The sequence below is a fragment of the Diadema antillarum genome, unplaced genomic scaffold (assembly GCF_040938485.1).
Source record: "Diadema antillarum isolate AM-2024a unplaced genomic scaffold, OU_Dant_1.0 seq00000121_RagTag, whole genome shotgun sequence".
NCBI classification, from domain to species: domain Eukaryota; kingdom Metazoa; phylum Echinodermata; class Echinoidea; order Diadematoida; family Diadematidae; genus Diadema; species Diadema antillarum.
This window is the reverse complement of record NW_027271201.1, coordinates 258,259-280,987: the sequence shown is the minus strand read 5'-3', so window position 1 is coordinate 280,987 and position 22,729 is coordinate 258,259. Positions and strand designations below refer to the sequence as shown.

General features: G+C 38.0%; 1 protein-coding gene across 1 annotated transcript in view; it reads left to right on the top strand.

Moving 5' to 3' along the window:
* Nucleotides 1-22,729, top strand: part of LOC139727158 (uncharacterized) — a 53,462-nt gene that overhangs the window by 25,098 nt on the left and 5,635 nt on the right. Inside the window, exon 4 of the mRNA XM_071638133.1 lies at nucleotides 14,354-14,444. Within this exon, the coding sequence (XP_071494234.1) occupies nucleotides 14,354-14,444 (91 nt within the window). The remainder of the gene's footprint in view (nucleotides 1-14,353; nucleotides 14,445-22,729) is intronic.

Genomic DNA, 22,729 nt, shown 5'->3' with positions numbered 1-22,729 from the left:
TGACATCCAAAGACGCGTGGCATCCACTTAAGATGGCAAAAGCAGAAAATGGAAGCCACTTCCTCTGTCTGTAATTTTGTGCATCCCAAGAGAGCATGTTCCTTTGGTATAATCGTGATGGATAAGAGGGGCATCTTTTTGCAGCGATACAAGAGTTTTTGCTACATGTGCAGTGTAAACATGATTGAGAGTTCCTCTGTGTACTAGACGTGGTCTTCTTCGGAGCTGCATCAATTATTAGAGTTCTTGTGGCGCGGCAAGGTAGAAAGAGAATTAATGACTGCGTCAATATCTAGGGGCACATCCCATCTTTCTCACTCTGTTTGCCAGCTGTACGAGTCTGTCCAATACAATTTTGTATCTTCAATACAGAACTGGGGGGGGGGATGCTCTGTCATTCAAATCATCACTTTTTCAATGTTTGTCTTTTGTGTCTTTTTGTAGAACTGAGCTGAAAAATGTATACAGTGGACCTTTGTTCCATACACACTCTGCAAATAGGCCTAGTTCTTATGTTCAGGATGCTAACACCAGCTACAGCTGTATGCAAGAGCTAGAAAACTTATGCAAAAAGCATCTGTAAACTTTGCGCTTGTTTTGAACAGCGAGAATGGAAATGTGTCATACACTGCACACTCTGTGTAAAGCTCGGGAGTAATTTCACAGACGGATGAAATGCTCATTCTATGATGTTCACATGCAATGCCATGTAAAATGTTAGAGATAAGTCTTTTTGACATTTACGTAAAAGTAGAATATTGATCAAAATTGATTGTGTCCTCTTATGGAAAATATACTCCTCTCTTCCACTCACCTTACCAGGTAATTGTGTAAATTGACTCTAACCTCAAAGCTGAAGTGCATGTATGTGGGCGTTGCACCCCACAGCTACTGCAAGCGTTCGCGTTTGGGAACCCAGTTGGAGGTTCCTATAGCATTCATCATGTGAGGCGTTCGTTGACAGCTCTGCTTCTTGCTTCCAGGGGAAGGCTGAACCTAGGAAATCTCAGCGAATTCAAGATAATGGCTTTCCTGTAGCGTCGACGCTGGAGATCTCTCCAGTAATTGAGATTTGAGTCTCAGTGGGAGGCTGAGAGTGTGTTACATTTCCCTGTCACAGCCTTGATATTCTATCATCTTAATCGTGCTTCAGTCTTGGAACGAGGCTGTCTGATATGTTTGACCTGCTTCAAGTGCATACATCTAGCAGTCTATGTTTGTTTGTTTGTTTTTTAAACTCGAATGGTTTCAGTTATAGAGTTTTAAATGTCTTTGAAAAAAAATGATTTATAAGGCATTGCCGCATATTTTTTTCAGGAGAAAAAAAACAAACCAAAGTATAAAACAAGCTAAATTTGACCACAGAGAAAGTGGTGTTCTGAAAGTCGAAATTTAGTGTAATGGTTGCAATTATTTAGTGTCATTCGATATTGCATGCTGTACATGAGTACAGCCTCCCATTGGGCATAAGTGGGACTGCTTCCCTTCTAGGATGAAATTTATGAAACGAAAAGTCCTTGGATGTTATGGCAAAAATGAAACAAACAAGACAAAAAAAAAATGTATTAACTAGAAATTCCGTAAAAACAGTCACCGTGGTAGATGTCGAGAGTGGATGTTATAAAATCAGATGTGAATATGTTATTTCTCATCAGTCTCCGTCTCACAGAGTAGTGAACATGTGACTCTCTCGCAGAACCGAATCGTAGCCCGGGGGAGGTTTAATGTATTCCAGGACCCTACTCTCGCTGACTGCATCAGTTGCGCCCTCGTGTGCGGTGGAATGGCATCTCACTGCTCTCTCTCGAGCTCTGCCAAACCCACAGCACTCTCCAAGCACTCTGAGGCCGGTTTCAAAATTCATCTTCCACTCACCCATTACGCTGGAGAGAAGTCTGAAGACCTGGTATTGCTCAAATCGGCGCCTTGTTTCCCTACCAACCCCTCCTCCATCCCCCCCCCATCCCCCTCCCCGTCCCCCATCCCCCCCTCCCCGTCCCCCATCCCCCCTTCCTCATTGCCTCATTGTCATAATCTCTTTTGGGTCCATCTTCTGCCTTTGTCGTTATAGTATTGGATTCTGATGTTATACTTATGACAAGTTGGCTGCCAGGGAGATCTATTATTGTTTTGACGAGTTATGGTTAGTGAGAAAAATCGTGATATCTCTGTATATTTTAGATTTTATTGCAAAATTTTTACATGGTAGGATGTTTTGTGTACAACTGACCAACACATATGCATCAAATGTGATAACTCAAACATTTTTAAAAATCACTGCTCCCAATGGTAAACTGTACCTTTAAAATGATTATGTGTCCCTACATGTCTCCTGGTATTCTCACTTCTGCGAGCTTAGTTGTTGAAACTTTAATCATTTCTACATGATGTGGCTGTCCTCTTGTACAGGCCCTTTGATTTCCATCAAAGTATCTGGCATTTTGTGCCAAATTTAAGCTAAATCTGCCCACAGTATGTCAAATTTCCACTTCCACTTGTCTTGTAGTGGCCATATGATGATTACGTAGTTCACTGCTAGTACTAGTCCCATGTAACCTATGTTTGTGTTATAGTGCTCTACAAGCAGGTGTGATTTTCTGCCTACTTTATAAGTCTGCGCCATCAAATATACACAGAGGGAACATAATACACGATATAAAACTTTATGTTTATTATTTCTTTTACAAACCTAAAGCAGGTTTAGAATTAACATGCAGCGTACAAATATTTGTCCTCACTCTGTCTTTCGCTTTCTCTATCTCCCCCTTTTCAAGCCAGTCCATGATTCTGATATACTGTAAAACATGATATATTCGCGGCACGAAATTTTTGCGAATTGGAGCTGACGGCCTTTTTCGTGGCAAGAACTTTTCGCGAATTGCCTCTTGCGTTCAATTCATATAGTGTAGATAAGAAATTTCGCGTGCATTTTAATTTCGCGAATCCTGGCGCTCACGAAATTCGCGAAATTAAAATGCACGCGAACATTTCTCGTTTTACAGTAATTCACAACCCTTATCATGAGATGTACCTTTTGTGAAAGCTCACGAAATTGATTGCCTTGTGTCATAATCCATTGCCAATGTTTACAGGTGTTTGCACCAACCAGTGAAAAGTAAGTCAGTGCATTACTCTACCATCAGCAATGCTCACTTCCATTAGCTCGCTTCTGATATTTATGCATTGTAGGCTATAGATGCATATTGAAATGTACTGGTTAATGGGGGGGGGGGGGTATTGAAATGATAAGTGTTGATGAATGATGGCAAATATTTCATGGTCCAGATAAACAATGCTTTGTATCATGTGAAATCATTTTGAGACATTTCATGTGCTGCATTGGAAGTTTCTGGTCATGTGCTTCAGCACGCCACATAACCCAGGGTACCGTCATATTCCCAGGTTATGCCATTGGGCAGCGCCACCCTGTTTTCATTTTAATAGATGTACAGTTACACACTTTGAGCATAGCGTAGCCAAATTGTAGTGATCAGCAATAACAATCCCATTGCCAGTTCATTCCTGTTATGTAGTTATACAGTAATAATAGTAAGCTCTATATGATTTTTCTCTTTATAAAGAAGTAATATAATTTTGGACAGTAGTCCAGATAGAGACAATTGTAATCCACAAGTTTTGCCCAAATATTACTTATTTTTGTATGTGGACCAGTACTGTGAAGTGCAGCAGTAATGGTGTTGCTGCCACTGAGCACTGCTGCTGAGCTGCACATGCATTGCACTGCTTTTGTTGTACATGTGTACTGCCACTCTAGGGCAAGGCATAGCTTTATACTGTTTGGTACTTTTATAATCAAAGAGAGAAAAAAAATATTCAATTGCGTGATTTATTTGATATATTAGCATTCATTTATTGATGTCTTAAGATTACTGACACATCAAAATCAAAAGCACTAAAAATTGTTTTTACTAATTCTTTAATAACCCAGGGTAGAGCACAAAGATAAAATGATTAAAACAGAATGGTGAATTTTGTAGTTGATACATCATGGGGTACCAAATACTGCATCATTTGATTCAAGAGAGGCAATATTAGTTACACTATTGTATGTAGTGTCAGTGTCTTAAGAGCTGAAACCCTTCAACACGTCCATCCCACTGTCAAGCCTTCGATGTAAATATCATCGTATTGAAGTGTCTCACACTTCAAGCAGTCGTAAATTGTGTGTGTGTTCGTATGCGTGTGTGTGTGTGTGGGCACATACATGTACGTATGTATGTTTGTCTGTGCTAGTCTCTTTTCCCTCCCCTCCCCACCCCCACCACATGTGCACACAATCCGCACGTGATGTACCATGTGAACGGGCAATTTTTGGATTGCTTTCCTCGCAGTCTTCGCAAAAGGTAAATGTATAGTTGGCAGGCATCGGGTTTTCTATTCTATGACTTTAACATCTTTTCCCTGCCTCCTTTTGTGAGTATGTTTTCATCACCTTAATTGCAAGATCTTTTTTTTCTGTATTAGCACTGTCCTTCCCTTGGCTGTTTTCAATCTCATCATCGATTCTTCCTCAATGTTCAGTCCGTTCCGACGTCAGCAATAAATCTTGCCCATTCTGCCAGCATGAAGGAGGGTCAAACCATTTATCTTCTTTTTTGTTTTTGTTTTTTAATTCCGAGGAAATGTAAATTGAGACTTGGCATAAACAATTTCTGATCAAAGTAATTTTCTATACTGACCTGGTATGAAGGTTAATCAAGAAAGACAGTGGAACTGAGGAAAATCTGATAAAATGTTAGTGATATTTTTTTTTCTATGCATAGAAGGTGAAAGAGAAAACTGAGAAAATGGGAAAAAGTATATTAATGGGATGGAGAATTAGAAAGGAGAAGAGGAGGTATATTACAATAAAAATGAGAGGAAGAAGAAAAAAGGAGGGTGAAATGGGAATATAATTTGAGCAGCAATAAGAGACTAAGTTGCTAGTTTTGATCTACTGTACTGTCATTTCTTGCAACTGAAAAAGACTTGCTCATTGGAATCCCTGCATTTGCTTTTAAAGACTGTTCAATGCATCACTCTCTTGCTTTGCTTTTAAGCTTCCTTTCATGTAGTTGCAGAATTGTAAGCGGATTGAATAAATTTATATAAAATTATTTTATCAAAATGTTTTTCTCATTCATTAGCATTTTTTTTCTTTTTTTATGCAGCAAGTTGTGTTATTGTAGGTAAAGCCGATAAAGAATGATTGGCTTTCTACAATTTCATCTGCCGTTACCTTCAAGAGTATCTATGATTTTTCAGAGTACATATACAATTGTACATCTTACCAGAAATGCATCAGTCAGCTTTCCAGTAGAAGAAGGAAAAGTTATTCCAAATGTATTCAATGAAATGGAGGAAAAAAGGAGAAGGATATGGAGGAGGTTGTGTTTGAGAAGAGGGTAGCAATGGTAGAGCTAGAAGAGGGAAAGGAAAGATGGAGTTAGGAAGAGAGGTAGAACAAATAGATTGAAGATGGAAGATAAATGGGAGAAGAAGAGGGAAAGATAGAACGATAAAAAGAAAGGAGGAAAGAGAAAAGGTAGAGAAGAGGGAAGGATAGAATAAAAAAAAAAGAAAGGTGAGTGCCAGAATGAAGGATTAAAAAGAGTAGAGAAGAGGATATGGGAGGAGGGAAGAGAAAAAAAAAGGTTGTTGGAGAGAGAAAGATAGAATTATAAAAAGAAAAGTGAGTGAGTATGAGGATGGTGGGAATTGGCAATGAAAAAGGTTTCCTCACACATCAGACAATGAACAGGAACAAGGTCTCGGCCCACTGTCATGGTGGAGGAGACCGGCGTGTGAAGGTGAGAGATTTTCCTACTGGTATGCATCGCCATGGCAACTGGTGCGATCATGTGACCCGCCTGTACATTTCAAACGCACTAGCCTTGGCAAAGGCTACGCTGAAGGGAAATGCAGCTAAAGGTAGTGACTTTATGAATAGCACATTGATGGAAATGGAGAAAATGAGGATAAGAGGCGTGAGACTTCATTGAAATTATTTTGATCTAATATCCACATTTCACTCTCAAACTTACCTTAGTTACCACTCCCTCTTTACCCCCCCCCCCCCCCCCCCCCCGACATAGAACAGTTTATGTGTGCATCTGTGTATGGTTCTCAGTATTAAAATGTATTCGACATGAACACTGGTAAAGTGAAGGGAATGTGAAGATTTTAATACATTTGGTTTGAAAAAAAAATGAACCTTCGGAGTGCACTTCTCAGATATCAATGTTTACAGACATTTCTTTGCTCCTACACAATTAGGTAGAACTACAATTTTGCCAATGTATTTATTATTTTACATATGTATTAGAATGTAGGTTGATTTGAGTGTGCTTTTTGCCATGTTATTCTTTACATTGCAGAATAAATCAATGCAAGGGAGCTTGTTTCGACAATGCGAATATAACTAACATGAGTTTCATGTCTCTACGGTGAAACAATGCTGGAAGGTTGACCTACATTATACAAATCTACTTACTAATGAGCTGGAAATGCCACAGAACAGTAAAGGTCCCATGCCCCTGATCAATATCTTCGCTCCCTCTGAATTAAATCAAATATCAGTCCTCTGCAACATGCAACACATTTTGTAGGATACTATGCAGCTGTATCTGTGGCCCACCACCTCCTAGATGTATAAATAAAGAAAAACAAAATCAAGTGCTGTCTTCATTCATGTAGAAAAGCTTCAATTCAAGACAGACGCTGATATAATGACATCATATAATTATCCCCAGTTACACCTCTCACATGTTATTGTTAGGGTAGTGTTCAGAAAATCACATTATATTTGGCATGAAAATTTAATTTGATAATTGAAGAGTATGTAGTGACAGGTATGAATAGCTAGTGTTACTGGTTCACTTACTTTCTGAAAAATAGCCTTGCTTCAGAACGGCCAGCACAATACCTCTCTCCCAAAAGAATTCATGTATGATAGATATTTAGAGCAGATTTATTATGTAGTCTAGCCTGAAAGACACTTGAACGTTATTGCTTCAATGCCAAAATTGTTAAACTTGCTGAATTAGCTGTATTTGATGTACTTGAATTACAATACTGGATGGGGAAAAAAAGTAACATAAAGCTGTCCATGAGATTATGCTATGTCTGTGTGAAGGAAAAAACCAATGAAAGTTGCCTGTATCTGATGACTATCTGCTAGAAGTTGAACCCTGACTTTGCTCTGCTGTTGCTATTGTAGAAAGTCTACAGTTAGGACTATGGGGAAAATGAAATTTATATACAATATTCATGATGATGATATCACTTAGCAAAGACCACAGGGTAACTGGCTCTGAAATGTTTTCTGCAATCACATTTACATGCATGTATTTTGACCTGGATACATAATTTGCACAGACGTGCATGTGAGCGCTGTGCTGGAATTATTTTATCTTTATACCTTGGGGCTTTTTACAATGTGCATGATATGCATTAGAGCAGAGATTCCAGTACATTGGCTCATTTCATGCTCAATGCCATCTGCCTGCCTATAATGTTCAATAAGCCATCAATACCGCTGCTGCCATTTTTTTTCTTATTTTTATATTTCAATCATGTCCTTGGTTGGATGGGTGCTAGAGGCATTATTTCAGTTGTAAATGAGAGCAATGAAATTGAAATATGGACAAACAAACTCACAGACCAAGATTTTACATGTGTTTTCAAGATTTTACGTGTGTTTTCAAGGAGTCGTAGCAGAGTACAATGTTGTTCAAGTCCAGGCATTTCACATGATGAAAACCACATTTTTTTTTATCATGTCCTTGCATAGATGGGTACTGTAGTAGAGGCATTATTTCAGTTGTAAATGAGAGCACTGGAATTGAAAAAATGGGCAAACAACCACACACAGACCAAGATTTTAAATGTGTTTTTGAGAAGCTGTAGCAGAGTACAATGTTGTAAGTCCAGGCATTACACTTTGTGATGATAACCACAACATGTGAAGTGCTACATTGTGTATTTATAGACCTGTGCATGCCAACTTTGTTGTATATAGCGATAGTATTCTGACACATATGACAAAGATTATTGCATATATCCTACTAATACTGAGACTTTTGCAGCAGTCTGAATACATCGTCTTGCTGGATGGCAGTCATTCCTGTCAGGAATATTACTATTTTTTGTGGATCTTCTTTGCAATAACGCTATTACTTACCTTACAAGTAAGTACCATGTAATAGCGTTGAAAGTAAGTAAGATTACTTACTTTCAAGAAGAAAACTGCATACTACCCCAAGACTTCGGTCCCTACACTGGCTTCCTGTAGAAAAACATATTAACTTCAAGATTCTTCTTCTTGTTTACCGTACATTGCGCAAATTTGCCCCTGTCTACCTTCAAAATACTCTTCATCTTCACCAACCACCACGTAATCTCCGTTCATCAAACTCGCTAAAATTACAGGTACCTCGAATCAAGCATAATTGGGGGATCGGGCTTTTTCATATATGGGCCCAAAACTATGGAATGGCCTACCAAAATCTCTTAGAGAAGCATCTTCCATTGATAGTTTCAAAAAGAATCTCAAGACATATATTTTTAATTTGAATTGACAATATTGTATACCTGTATGTATAGGATGTGTACGTATATAGGCCTGTTGTTTGTTGGTTTATTGTCTTATTTTCTGTGATACTGTTGTAACGTGACACAATATGTACTCTGTTCTATAGCGCCTTGAGTATCTTTTTGAGGTAGAAATGTGCGCTTTATAAGAGTCTCACTATTATTATTATTATTATTCAGTATTCACTCTTGATTCCTCTTTTTTTCATTGTTGAGCACATGCAGACGGCAGTGTGTGGGATACTGGTGAAAATATTTTCTCCCATGCCTTTCTTATCTTTGAATTAAGGGCTGGCAGGTGTGTGATTGGCACTGATGGAAATTTAAGCTACACAATGACAGCTCTGTTTTCAGTGAAGAGCGGAGTTTCCAAAGTGGTATTAAAACAGTGATGCATGTGTACAATTGTAACTTTCTGGCAAATACCGTCGCACAATCTGCCAAACTAAGAATTATGGTGATTGGCCAGAGTGTGCCGAATGTGATATATTAGTGACTGAAGAGGCCGATGTAGTGTTTAGTCTGCTAATACACTCAAAGCCACACATGTCTAATCAGGCAAATTGATTACCTGCTCTCAACCTTATGTAGTACACTGCAATGTGCACCCTTTTTTTTTTCTGCAGTTTTGTTGAGCAAGTACTGGGTTTGAGCAAAAACATCCTGCCTTGTGACAGTGATAGAAGCATATATTGCAGCTGGTCATATCCAGTGTACATGTACACCGTATGTGTGTGTTTATATGGGAAGTTTTATTTTCTCTTTTTTTCCCCTTGATGGTCTTTTTGCCTGAACCTATTGAAGACGGTTTGATTTTGCTACAACACGCATTTCCCATAGACCCTTGCTCGAGTATACTCGGGACTCGTCCTCAACGGGTTAAAATATTCCTCTTGCTTTTGCTTGTCTTCTTTGTGAGGAGAGGGGAATGTCTACCTGTTCATTCATCCAACCATTTATCCATCTATCCATTTCTCAATCAACCCATCTGACCGTCTATCTGTTTATTGATCCAATTTTACCACATCAATATGATTGGTGGTTGACTACAGTGCTTGTAGATATGCATTTTGCATTACACATCAGTCAAATTTAGTTTGAGGAAAAACAGTATGGGGCAGGCATTCAGGCTGAATTGGATATTAGTTCATTGTCAAAGGAGCTCTGAGGAAGTGTAAATGAGTTATACTAGTTTTGTGTGTATGTATGCATAAAGTGTGTATCTGTAGTTTAACACGTCCAGTTTCACTAATATTTCATATTCACCTTTGGAGGACTTTATTAAAAAAATATGGAAAGTACTTTTTACCAAGCATGCTTCAGATTGTTTGGTAACATGGTATGTTGTTCTGAATAGCTAAATTTCATTCTTGTTTTTGTGGAATAAGATTTTGACTGACTGAGGTCTTACGTATTCATTGCACATATTCACATACTTTTTAAAGACATGTTGCATATAGTGCATAGTAGATTTTGATGAAAGCTGGTCCATAAAAACCAGTCACAAACTTTATATTGACTTATCAATCAGCACAGATCAAGGTGTCTCAAGATGTCTCAAGGTACACTTTCATTACCACAAAATAATTTCTTAATAGCCATCCATGCACATTGCATCTCCCCTCCCCCAGGGCACAAATATATAATGCCTCCATATTCATAAATTTGGTTTTGAAATATTTTAAAGATACATTAGATACCCAACCTTCCTGTTTGTGATGGCAGAGTAGACATTGGTTTCTATAAAATTCTCGTGTTGAAATACTTTGTTTTTATTTTCAGAAATGTATGTAGGGAACTGCTATATTCAGAAGATCAGTATAACATGAAGTCTGCTGTTAAAACAGGCTTTCCCCGCCATGCCACCCCCCCCCCCCCCCCCCATGAGCAGTACCGTGATATTAATACCGAGTTTGCCGAGGTCACAGAGTGTGAAAATCTCATCCTGCTGGTATAACCTTGTACCTGGTGCCACGGAAAGGCTCAGCGAAATTAGATGCCATTAACTAAATTAGCTTTAACACATCGAATGGAAACCATCAATATGTTTCCTTCCCCCCCCCCCCCCCCCAAAAAAAAGAAAAAACGTGGAAATGTAAATAAGGACTGGCAGTCTCATCACAAATCCAGTGAAATGCAGCCAGACTAATGTAGGTCTTGACAAGTCAGAAAAGAACATATTGGACGGAAGTTGTGTTGTTGCTGTTGTTGCTGTTGGCTTTTAATTTCCTGTGGTAAAAATGGGCTTACTAATCCTGTTCTTATGCATCTGTGAAACTACACGAATGCACGTTTTTCAGGGCTAGGTGGTATTGCGTGACGGTGCTGGCTTGTTAACGTCATGAAGATTGCAAAAGTGATGATTTTTCTGACATTTTTTCTTTAAAGACTATTTATATTTTTCATGAGGGGTTTAATTTTGAATATTGTAAAGCAATATGATTTTTAATAAATGTGCGTTTCGTATGTAAATCATATATTTTGTGACATCACATAATTCATCGGAGGATTTTCTATTTCACAATAGATTGTCTATGCATTTTCAGAGCTCTTGATTTTTTTTTCTCAACACGCAACAGTTGCTATGAAAATCTATTAAATTTTTGTAGTTTCGAGATTGAGATAATGCTCTGTGGTTTTTGTGTATGATTAAAGGGATCGTATAGTTTTGGTTGAGACCTAATTTCAGGTTTCTAACATTTTTAGGTGAGATAATGAGAAACCTCTTATGAAACATGAAAGAGTATGTAATTCTATGAGGAATTCAACAGTTATTTGATGAAAATTGGTTTTGAAATGGCTGAGATATCCAAAAAAGAGCAATTCTAATAAAGTGTGGGACCCACACTTTATTACGATCGCTTTGTTTTACTCTGTTTTTGGATGTTACTGTCATTCCAAACCCGATTTTCATCAAATAAACTTTGAATTCCTCTTAAAATGGTATGCTCTGTACTATATCATACGTGTTTTCTTGGTATCTTGGTAAAGTTATAAGCCCAATTCTCATCTACACCAATACTGTACCATCCCTTTAAACAGAGCTCATGCTGTGCACTGGCACAGCATTATGGACTCAATGGTACGGATATTAAATAGCGCCACTGCCATTTGAGTTTGGACAGCCTTTATCTTACTAAGATATGAACACAGTGACCTAGAAAAGTTTTGCAAAGCTAAATCACTGGTCTGCTAGACATTTTGCCAGTCAAGTCATCATTACTATTCCAGCATTGCCAGTTGCCTGTTGCTACATTTTTTAAAATTTTATTTTACTTTACTTTTTTCGGGGGGGGGGGGGGGGGGGGAGATAATTTTTGACACAAGGGTCAAGAGAGGGCACGATGGGTAAAAGAATTTATCTCAGATCAAGAATGAAGGTATTTCCTTTTGGTCCATTGTGACATTTATGACATCTATTGATATTGACCAGGTTTAAAGTGAGGCTTTTGTATGAGACTGAAGGCAAGAGATGAGTTGCTCTAGTACGTGTTAAACTTTATGAACTACAGCGCACTCCTAATAAGGAAGTACTAGGGACCTATGGTTTTCTTTTCTTGTAGCAAAATTTCATTATAGCCGAACACTTAAGTAAATAAAGCTATATAGATGGTCATTTTGGGACCTGAATTTTATTTTGTTGTAACAAGAATTTCATTTCAACCATGTTCATTATAATGGGAGTGCATTGTATTCACTTACTTTCCAATTTCTTGCATCCAGGTCTGCTGTAAAGATTTGTTGGGTTGTTTTTTCGATTGTTTGGCTATCAGAAGCATACAATTTGAATTTATAACCATACAACTGTACTTCATTATTTCATTGATTTAGGCTGATGAATATGTTTTTATGTTGTTTTGGAAGCTGGTTTAGAGATCATGTGAAAGGACCAATATCACTCAGAGTGAAATGGTGATAACATCACACACATTGATTATAGTTAAATCCTCAGGAGCTTATCATTCACTGCAATCCACTCATTCAATATTATGTGTTTTCCCCTGCACAGGGTTTTGGTATTGAATTTCATATATTAAAGCACATCAATCAGACTTGAGTTACAGGAAGTAAAGTAGACTACTGCATGTTTTTAAAGGTAATAGGAATTTGAAAGCCAGGTGATGACTATTTTTTTGAATCAGGTCCATGAATATCTACAGGCAAGTACAATGTACCTGCAGCTGCTTACACACAATGAATTGCCTCTTCCGTGTTATTCTCCTGGATTTAGAATGAAGAGAGCTTTTTCCGTACCTGCAGGCCGTGCACACAAAGTGTTTATTCTGGTGAACGACCTTGCACGTTATTGTATGCCTACCTCTGAAGAGAAAAATCTTGTTATTTGAAAAACAACAACAATAACAACTACAGCAACAACAGCACAAAGCCACCCAACACACCATGCTGCTGTGAAAGCCAAATATAGCTCTCTGTGAATGCCATAGTACAATTCAATAACTAATTTCAGAAGTCTCAGTCGAAGTACGGTTGTTGAAAAGCAGTGAAAATGCCACGAGGTATGGTTGGTTGGAGCGTTGGTTAGCTTGCTCTCCAAATCACTCTGTGCTTTCACAAACAGCACTCTCTCAGAAACAGAAATGTATGTAAATGTAGTATCATACATGCCAGTGAAAAGAAGAAAATTATGTACACAAACAGGGAGAAATTGTTTTTATCCATCTACCAGGAAAATTGTCTCAAGTACCAAAGGGGAAAAATTATTCAATGATAACTTGACTTTGAAAAAAAAAACCCACAGTAGATTTGTAGGCTGTCAGTCAAGTCTTGTGACTGCAAAGTATACTTTTAAGAGAATATTCAGTCAGGTAAAAGATTTAATACGTTTTTGATCCTTGGACTTGAGACCAAATTCACACTCTAGCATGACAAATTCTGAAAAAGGAAAGATAAAATGGTGTACTCTTAAGCCACCTTGGTGCGTTTAAGTACACTCGTATGTTTTGACAAACCTTTTGTGATTTGTAGTTTTGTTTTGAATATTGCGCAATCAAGTGGGTTTTCAAATAAATTACACGCAGGAGAGTATGAAATAGACATGAAAATGACCTCGGTTTGGTGAAGTAAGTGCCTGACAATGTCAATTTTTTTTTTTTGTCTGCTGCAGGAGTAATGGTTGTAAAGCTTCAAGAGCAGATGAAAGGATTACTATATATTCCATTTGTCTCTCCCTGTATTTGAGTTGTTTTTGTAGAACCTTTATTACCCTTTTTCCCTCCACAGCTTAATCTGTCTGTGAAAGGCACAAAGCTCCCTCTTTCTCCACCTCTATATTTGTGTTATGGCTTTTTGATTATCCTGTCATATTTATAGATATTCATTCCTCTTCAACCTCCAAGATTAACGAGCCGTGCATATCCGTACTGACTAAAAGGTCTACAGTTCACACAATTATATCCCTAAATGGCCTCAGCAGCCCCGACCCCCCACCCCAGAGATCCTACAGAATTGACAAGGTCTTATGATTATCATTTTTTTTAATTTTTCAATGCATGAATATTCCACCCTCTCTATCTCAAGTAGCCATTGTTTGTTCACCTGTTGTATGCCATTAAAGATCTGAGTTGATGCTAGGAAGGATATATGCCTCGCGGCAAGGTGTAAGGAGCGTCGCGTAAATTTCTCGATTGGGCAAATACTCAGTTTGTTTGACATTTGAATATGACGGAATTATTGAACATATATATATAGATTTTTATTCTCTCTCTTGTCTCTCCCTCGGCTTTTTCCATTGTCTTGGCAGAGTGCAGCGTGCAAGTTTCAGAAGGAGCTGTGTTGGTGTATACAGCAACTCGAGCTTGGCCTGGTCAATATGAAGCCCAATGCACACCAGGGTAAGCCTCACAGCCGTAATTACGCTGGTTTCTTGTTCCTCAATTCATCCACTCTGTAATCTTCTTGAACCCTCAAAAACCAAAACATCCACACTGTAATGTTGACCCTCAATACACACACACTGCAATTACAATACTGCACACACGATCAAAAGAACATGTAACAGTTTGCAACCGATTGATAAATGTTGCTCTACATCGACGTAAATAAGCACTGAATTGATCGCGATCAATTCAGTGATCAATTCCGTACTTATTTACGTGGATGTAGAGCAATATTTGTCAATCAGGTGCAAAGAAAAACATCTCGACGGAAGAATTTCATGAATTTGAATGTGACAGTTTATTTGGCAGAATGGAACATCTTGGTGAAGATTAACTCTGACTCGGTGAATATGAGCAAGGTTGAGCTGTTTACCTGACATTGACACAACCAGATTGACCAAAACCTGATACGTGACGATGCCTCAAGACCGCAATTTTTCAAAGGTGTTTTTTAAAAAAACATGACTCTAAGCGATAGACTCTGAAATGTTCAAGGATACTTTGATATGCATTTAACAAGATTCTGTAAACACATGTCCACTCAAATTCTGTTATCTACAAATGTGTATAGGAAAGGGGCCTTTTCGTAGTGTTGTGCAGAAAGCTCAGGATATTAGTTATCACACCTGCATGCATCTTGCATTTCAAGGCCAATGTTCCTCTTTTAGCAAACGCTTAATGCACGGGTAGTGTCGTGAAAGCTGCCAATATGTGTAAGTGACCATTGCTTGACAAGTGGTTCTGCTCCGCATAACAATTGCTGCTGTTAAAAGATAGAGCCATTGTTTGTTTTTTTTTCTTTTGGTTGTTTGCATGTAGCTCGCCTGGGCGCTCAAGTGAGCTTTTGTGATCATTTGTCCTTCATCTTGTAGAGTACAACATGCACAAGCTATTTTATGTTTTTATTATCTTCTTTAAAAAAATAAATGCTGGATTTTGGCCAAGTATGGCAGGGATCATTGAGGAGATTGAATCATAGTCTGCCCAAATGGTGGTGATGCCTTATGGGTAAGGGGTGGGGGGGGGGGGACCTTGAGTAGGGTCCAAGCACCCAAAATTAGAAACATCTGTCCAAGGTGCCTGCAGCAATCCCCATAATCTCAAGATTTTTTAGAGATACTTTGCATCAAAATGGAGTGGCAAAGTACACTGCTCCGTTATGCCAGATGCCTGGGTCTCTTGCATTTCCATGCCTGTGCACGTACTGTACTTATGATCCCTGTGACTTTGTTGACATTGCGCATGTGTTGCCAGTGCTGATTTTGCACAGGGTCAGATTATTCAGATTCACACACAAGAAACGAATAAATAAAAGGAAGCCATACCTTTTAGCCATTGTGAGGTGATAGGGCTGCCACATTTGCAAACAAGGTCACCACTCCACCAGTGGCTGTATGAAGAATATAATACCCTTGCAGCACAGAAATAGCTCCATTCCCCCCCCCCCCCCCATTCTATACTTGGCATTTTTTATGCCTCCGCCACGTAGTGGTGCCGGAGGCATTATGTTTTCGGGTTGTCCGTCCGTCCGTCCGTACGTCCGTACGTCTGTACGTCCGTACGTCCGTACGTACGTCCGTACGTACGTCCGTCCGCTTTCGTTTACGCGATAACTTGAGTAATATTTACTGGAATTTTACCAAACTTGGTCTAAGTATGAAGTATGATGGGGCAATGATTTGATTAGATTTTAGGTGAAATCGGCTAAAGGTCAAAGGTCAAAGGTCAAGGTCAAATCATGAAATTTATCCGTTTACGCGATAACTCAAGACTGTATGGAGCAAATTTCACCAAACTTTGTTGGAGGATGATGTATGATGGGACAATTATTTGATTAGTTTTTCAGTGAAATCGGACAGAGGTCAAAGGTCAAAGATCAAGGTCAAATCCTAAAATTTATCTGTTTACGTGATAACTCAAAACTGGATGAAGCAGCTTTCACCAAACTTGGTCCAAGGATGATGTATGATGGGACAATTAGTTGAGTAGATTTTAGTGACATTGACAAGAGGTCAAAGGTCAAAAGGTCAAGGTCAAATGCTAAAAAGTTGCTATTTCCCCCATATCTATGCAATGCCTGCAGTTATTTTCTTGAAACTTAGTGTAGACATGTACTACTGCATAAAGATTCTCCAGAGAGAGTTTCATGTCATAAGGTCAAAGGTCAAAAGGTCAAAGGTTAGGTGAAAATGTTGCAATATCACTTTTCTCACAAATGGTTCAATGTATCTTCATTGAACTTGGTACATGCATGTACTGACTGGCAGGGATTATCTAGGGAATTTAGGGATCATGGGTCAATATTCAGGGGTCAAAGGTCAAGGTCAACTTCTCAAAATGTTACTATTTCCCTCATATACGCCTGTACTAGTATATGCAATGATTGCATTATTAGTTTTAAAATTTAATATATGTACATGTATTACTTAATGGAGATTCTCTTGGAAATTTCCAGCCAGAAGGTCAAAGGTCAAAGGTTAGGTTTAAATGAAAAAAATATATATATTTTGTACTGGTAATTACACTCTTTCTTCATATTTTGAAAATTATACTCAATGCATAAACTTATAATAAGGTCGGTCAGAAGTCAAGTAAAAATTTCCAATTCCCCAAATATGTGTACCTGCACTCTTTAATAGACAATTATAGCAAACCCAGTTCGTGGAAAGTGAACATTCAAGATATTTCTGATAAACCTCTTATTTCGATATTTTGCCAGTTATGTGAAACTGTCATCACACATTGTGAAGACATTGTACTATACACCTATTGGGAGAATCATGCATTATGGCGGAGGCATCAGTCGCCGTAGCGACATTTCTAGTTTCTCACATGAACTAAATATGAAATGGAGTTCAGACTGCCTTCCTCAGAGGGTCATAACAAATATTTGTATTTTCATGTCTCTTCCCATGTTTTTAACCCATTTTGTATGGAACCTGGTGGCCTTTGTATAAGTCTGTGGGCATTTCAGAATTCAGTATGGAGCAGGTTAAGCCATTTTCTTGTTTTCCTGAATTAGGTGATCCGAGTATCCTCTTGGATCACCTTCTGTATCTGTACTGATTCTTTGTTTTTCTTCTTCTTCTTTTTATACCCCCACCCACACATAGTGTGTAGGGGGGGGGGGGTATATAGGAATCATCCTGAGGTCGGGTGGCCGGTCGGTCGGTCGGTCGGTCAGGCGGTCGGGCGGTCGGGCGGTCGGGCGGTCGGGCGGTCGGGCGGTCGGTCCGTTGCAAAATCTTGTGGGTCGAACTCCTCTCTCATTTTTTGAGCAATTATCCCCAAATTTAGCATGTGTGACTGCTATCAAAGGGAGATGTGCAAGACACCTTTTTCGTTAGTATTGCATAATGAGTTGCCATGGCAACGGCAGATTTTAAAAAAATCTAGCAAAATGTTGTGGATCGAACTCCTCTCTCATTTTTTGAGCAATTGACCCCAAATTTGGCATGTGTGACTGCTATCAAAGGTAGATGTGCAAGACACCTTTTTCGTTAGTATCGCATGATGCGTTGCCATGGAAACGGCATATTTTCGTAAAAACTTGTGGATCGAACAACTTTCTCATTTTTTGAGCAATTATCCCCAAATTTAGCATGTGTGACCGCTATCACAGGCAGATGTGGCAGAGACCTTTTTCGTGATTATTTCATAATGCGTTGCCATGGCAACGGAAGATTTTCATATAAATCTTACAAAATGTTGTGGATTGCTCTAATCTCTTAGTTTTTGTAGCAATTCAGTTTGAATTTGGGATATGCGATCAATGTAATGTATATTTGTGCAAAACACATTTGATGTGTGTGGTGATGAATCTGTTGCCATGGCAACATAATTCTTTTTTTTACCAATCATAAAAAAATGTGTAGATTAGCCTAACTCCTTCAGTTTTCAAGCATTTGGCTTAAAAATTGGCTCATGTAACCACTATTGTATGTAGATGTGCATACTTACTACTTTGTCATTTTTTATCAATGTGTTGCCATGGTAACAGCATAGTTTGAATGAAAGTCATACGAAAATATTGTGGATGAAGTTAACTCCCTCATTCTTAGAGCATTTGACTTGAAATTTGGCACACATGACCACTATAGTATATAGATGTGCAAACTTAATCTTTCGTCAGTGATGAACAATGCGTTGCCATGGTAACAGTTTTTTTTACCTAAAAACATACAAAAATATTGTGGATTCAGCTAACTTTCTTTAGTCTTCAAGCGTTTAGCTAGAAATTTGGCACACATTACCACTGTGGTATGTAGATGTGCAAAGGTAATCTTTTGTCAGTGGTGATCAATGTGTTGCCATGGTAACGGCATATTTTGAATGAAAATCATACAAAAATATCATGGATTCAGTTAAATCCCTCACTCTTTGAGCATTTGGCTTGAAATGTGGCACATGCAACCACTATAGCATATAGATGTGCAAACTTAATCTTTCGTCAGTGGTGAACTATGAGTTGCCATGGCAACAGCAGCTTTTCACTAAAATGCATACAAAAATATTGTGAATTCAGGTAACTACCTCAGTCTTTGAGCATTAAGCTTGAAATTTGGCACATGTGAACACTATAGTACGTAGATGTTGGTCATTGTTGATCAATGTGTTGCCATGGTAACAGTATACTTTGAATGAAAATCATGCAAAAATATTTTGGATTCAGTTAACTCCCTCAGTCTTTGAGCATTTGGCTTGAAATTTGGCACAGGTGACCACTATAGCATATAGATGTTCAAACTTAATCTGTCATTATTGTTGAACAATGCGTTGCCATGGTAACAACATTTTTTCACCAAAAAGCATGTGGATTCCGCCAACTCCCTCAGTCTTTGAGCATTTGGCTTGAAATTTGGCACATGCAACCATTGTAGTACAGAGTATGCAAACTTTGTATTTCATCATTGTTGAACAATGTGTTGCCATGGTAACAGTGCATTTCGAATGAAAATCATACAAACATTTCAATTAGATCCTAACTCTCTATGTTTAGAGCGTTTTGGCTTCATATTTGGCACATGTTACCTCTACATTACCTAGATGTGCAAAAACTCTTTTGTCAGTGTTGAAAATGTGTTGCCATGGTAACAGTATATTTTGAATGAAAATGATATACTAATATTGTGAATTCAACTAAGCCCCTCATCCTGTTAGCATTTGGCTTGAAATTTGGCACATGTGATGGCTATGATATATAGTTGTGCAAAGCTTCATTTTTTTCTTAATATCCAACATTGTGTTGCGCCATGGTTATACAATTTTTAATAAAAACCATAGAAATCGTCAGTTTATCTATCTTGCTCACTCAGTTTTTGAGCACTTGACTTGAGATGTGGGACATTTGACTAACAGTGAGCAATACATTTATTTACTGTTGGACAGTGCATTGCCTTGGTAATTTGTTTTTTTCATTAAAAAGTTAAAAAAATCCTGGTTGAGCTAATTTCCTCAGTTGTGGGTGGGGGTATATTAATCACAATGAGTGATAGTTCTAGTTCTTCTTTCTCCTCAAAAGTTGTGTAGAGGTTAGCTCAGAAAGTCCTTTGCCTATCAATTTCAAAATTATACCATATATGTATTGTGTCCCAAAGACGACAGATCTAGTTTGTCTTGATACTGAAGAGGATTTTGTATTGACAATCAACTCTGTGCCTAATAGTCTTGATTTCATTTTAATGAGTTTGTAAATGAGTAGAGATTCCAGGTATTTTTGATGAAGGATTATGAATAATGCAAAGAGTAAGGTGACTAAGGTGACATTCTTTAGTGTGTTTTTACCTGAATTGCTAGCAAGGGTCAAATTTACATGCATCAAAATCTTACCAAGTGAGGAGTGTATTAGTAGATGACACAAGTAAATGTGAGGTTTAGCAGGGAGATTTGCCTGTTTTCCTCTAAGATTCTTTTTTAATGTGACATGTGTCATGCTTTGAGGTTTGCAGTCTCTTTAGCTTTATAGTCTGTATGCAAATTATGTGCTGCTAGTTTTACCATTAAACTGTTTCTTTTTTCTTTTTTTTACTATTGATTTGCTTGGCTGTTCTTTTTGAGCTGCTGATGGCAATAGACAGTGAATTTGTGGACATCAGACTTTATTGAATGTGTAGGTGTGTAAGTGTGTAGGTGTGTGCCAGTGTGAGTAATGCATCACCTAATCACGATCATGAATTTGATGTGTGCTGAGTGAAATGCAAGGATTATGGGATTTGGAAACCCGGCAGATCGTTGATGCACAAGTCCACACTGCAAGTTAAGTTAAAACCAGCCTCAAAGGCATGTCAGTAGTCAACTCTTCTTCACTTATCTCTATCCCATGCAGTCTCAACCTCCAGCATCATCGCAGAAGAGTGTATACATTTTAACCCATTGAAGACGAGTCCTGAGAATACTCGGGCAGGTGTCTATGGGAAATGCATGTTGTACCAAAATCAGTCCGTCTTCAATGGGTTAATCAATAACTCATGTGTGTGTGTGTGTGTGTGTGTTCTCGCAAATGACTTCAATTGGGATATCATATTGTTAGTGTTTTACTCTGGGCAACTGGGGATACATTTCACACCGTGCATAAGCCTGTGTGTTCAGAATATTCAAAACTAATGAAAAAGTGCCCTCTTACAGCCCCCGGGGGGGGGGGGGGGGGGGGGGGGGGGGAATTGAAGGGTATATAATGCACCTGCCCGTTCTGCATATTTAGGACCTGTAGGCCTATGGAATATAGGCAAATAGTTTTCACACTATTCAAATGGGGAAATACGAAAATATTTACATGTATCCTTGATTGTTATATATGCACCTATACACTACAAGAAGCTTGGTTTTTGACTAAGTGAACTGAATTTAATTATTATTTTTTGTTGTTTTCAATTTCAAATAGTCAATTTATCAAAAAAAGATTAAATATCTTTTTTTCTTAAAGAAGAAAATTTCAGCAAAGAAGGAGATGAAGGGGAAGAAAACAACAGTAACAAGTATAGTAGATGTTGAGGCACTTCCAATTAAAGATTAGAACAATCTGGTCTTAAAAGAAGAGCTGCAAAGTATTATGTTTTTATTTAATTGTTTATTCATTTAATAATTCATTAATTTATTCATTTCTTCATATATGTGGATGATATTTGGTTGAGCATTCTTTGTTCAATTTTCCTGTCTTGGAATATGATTTTTGCTTTCAAAACATTTCCTCATACAGAGATAACACCTGAAAAAGGGATCTTATTGCAAGAGCTATTCATGTTGGAAGGTTTTGCTGTGAATCTATTTGATGTCTTTGACCAACATGAAAATGAAATCTAAAGTGACTGTTTATTTTGTAGCCCTGCACAAGGTATCATAGCTCAGTCATTGATCTTCTGAAGTGCTGATATGTGACCCAGCATCACAAAACAAACAAAAAGTCGCCAGACATGAAATTTTAGTGAAGACCATATTCTGAAAGAGCAGACTTTAAGCTTTGAAAAGATGTATAATTCAAATCAAATGAACTCTCCTAACCTATCTAAATATTTTAAAGAAAACACATACTCAGGAAAATGTGGACTGAGAAAAGAGGCTCTGAAGTACAGTGTCTAATCAAGCACTTAATCTTTACCAAGCCATGCTGGCTGTGCGATGAATGGGACAAAAAACAGGAAGTAAACCACTTGAGTAACAACAATTAAGGGATTATCAAATTTAAGTGAAATTGAGCATGCCTTATTAACACATTCTGTTCATAATTAATTCCAACTTGCAAAGCAGTAGCATCATCCTGTCAAAAGTCATTAGAGTTGAAAGTGAAGAGTATGTACAAGGTTTTTCAGTAGTGAAAAGGGACTCTAACGACACACCTAATCACACTATTTTACCAAAAAAAATGTTGGAAATAAACTTCTTAAAAACACACTTTCCTGCCCGTTTTGTGTTCCTTTCAGAAAATATGAAGACGTCTAGATCGGCTAGGTTGACCCACTTCACCTATTTTCAGTCCTCACACAAAATCAGTGTGTGCGACTTTTTGTTCGTTTTATGGTGTATCAGCAGTAGATATGAACACCTTTCCGTGGTCGGCCGAGCAGATACATTATACAATGAATGCAGTACTACAATGAAAAACATCTGAATTTGTAGTTAAAAGCCTTCAATCAGTTTTAGCAATATATAAAAGCCTTCAATCAGTTTTAGCAATATATTATTTCATTGTCTGAGGTCAGGTCCTTATAATCTAAAGGAGTATTGATATGGAGACTTTTTTTTTT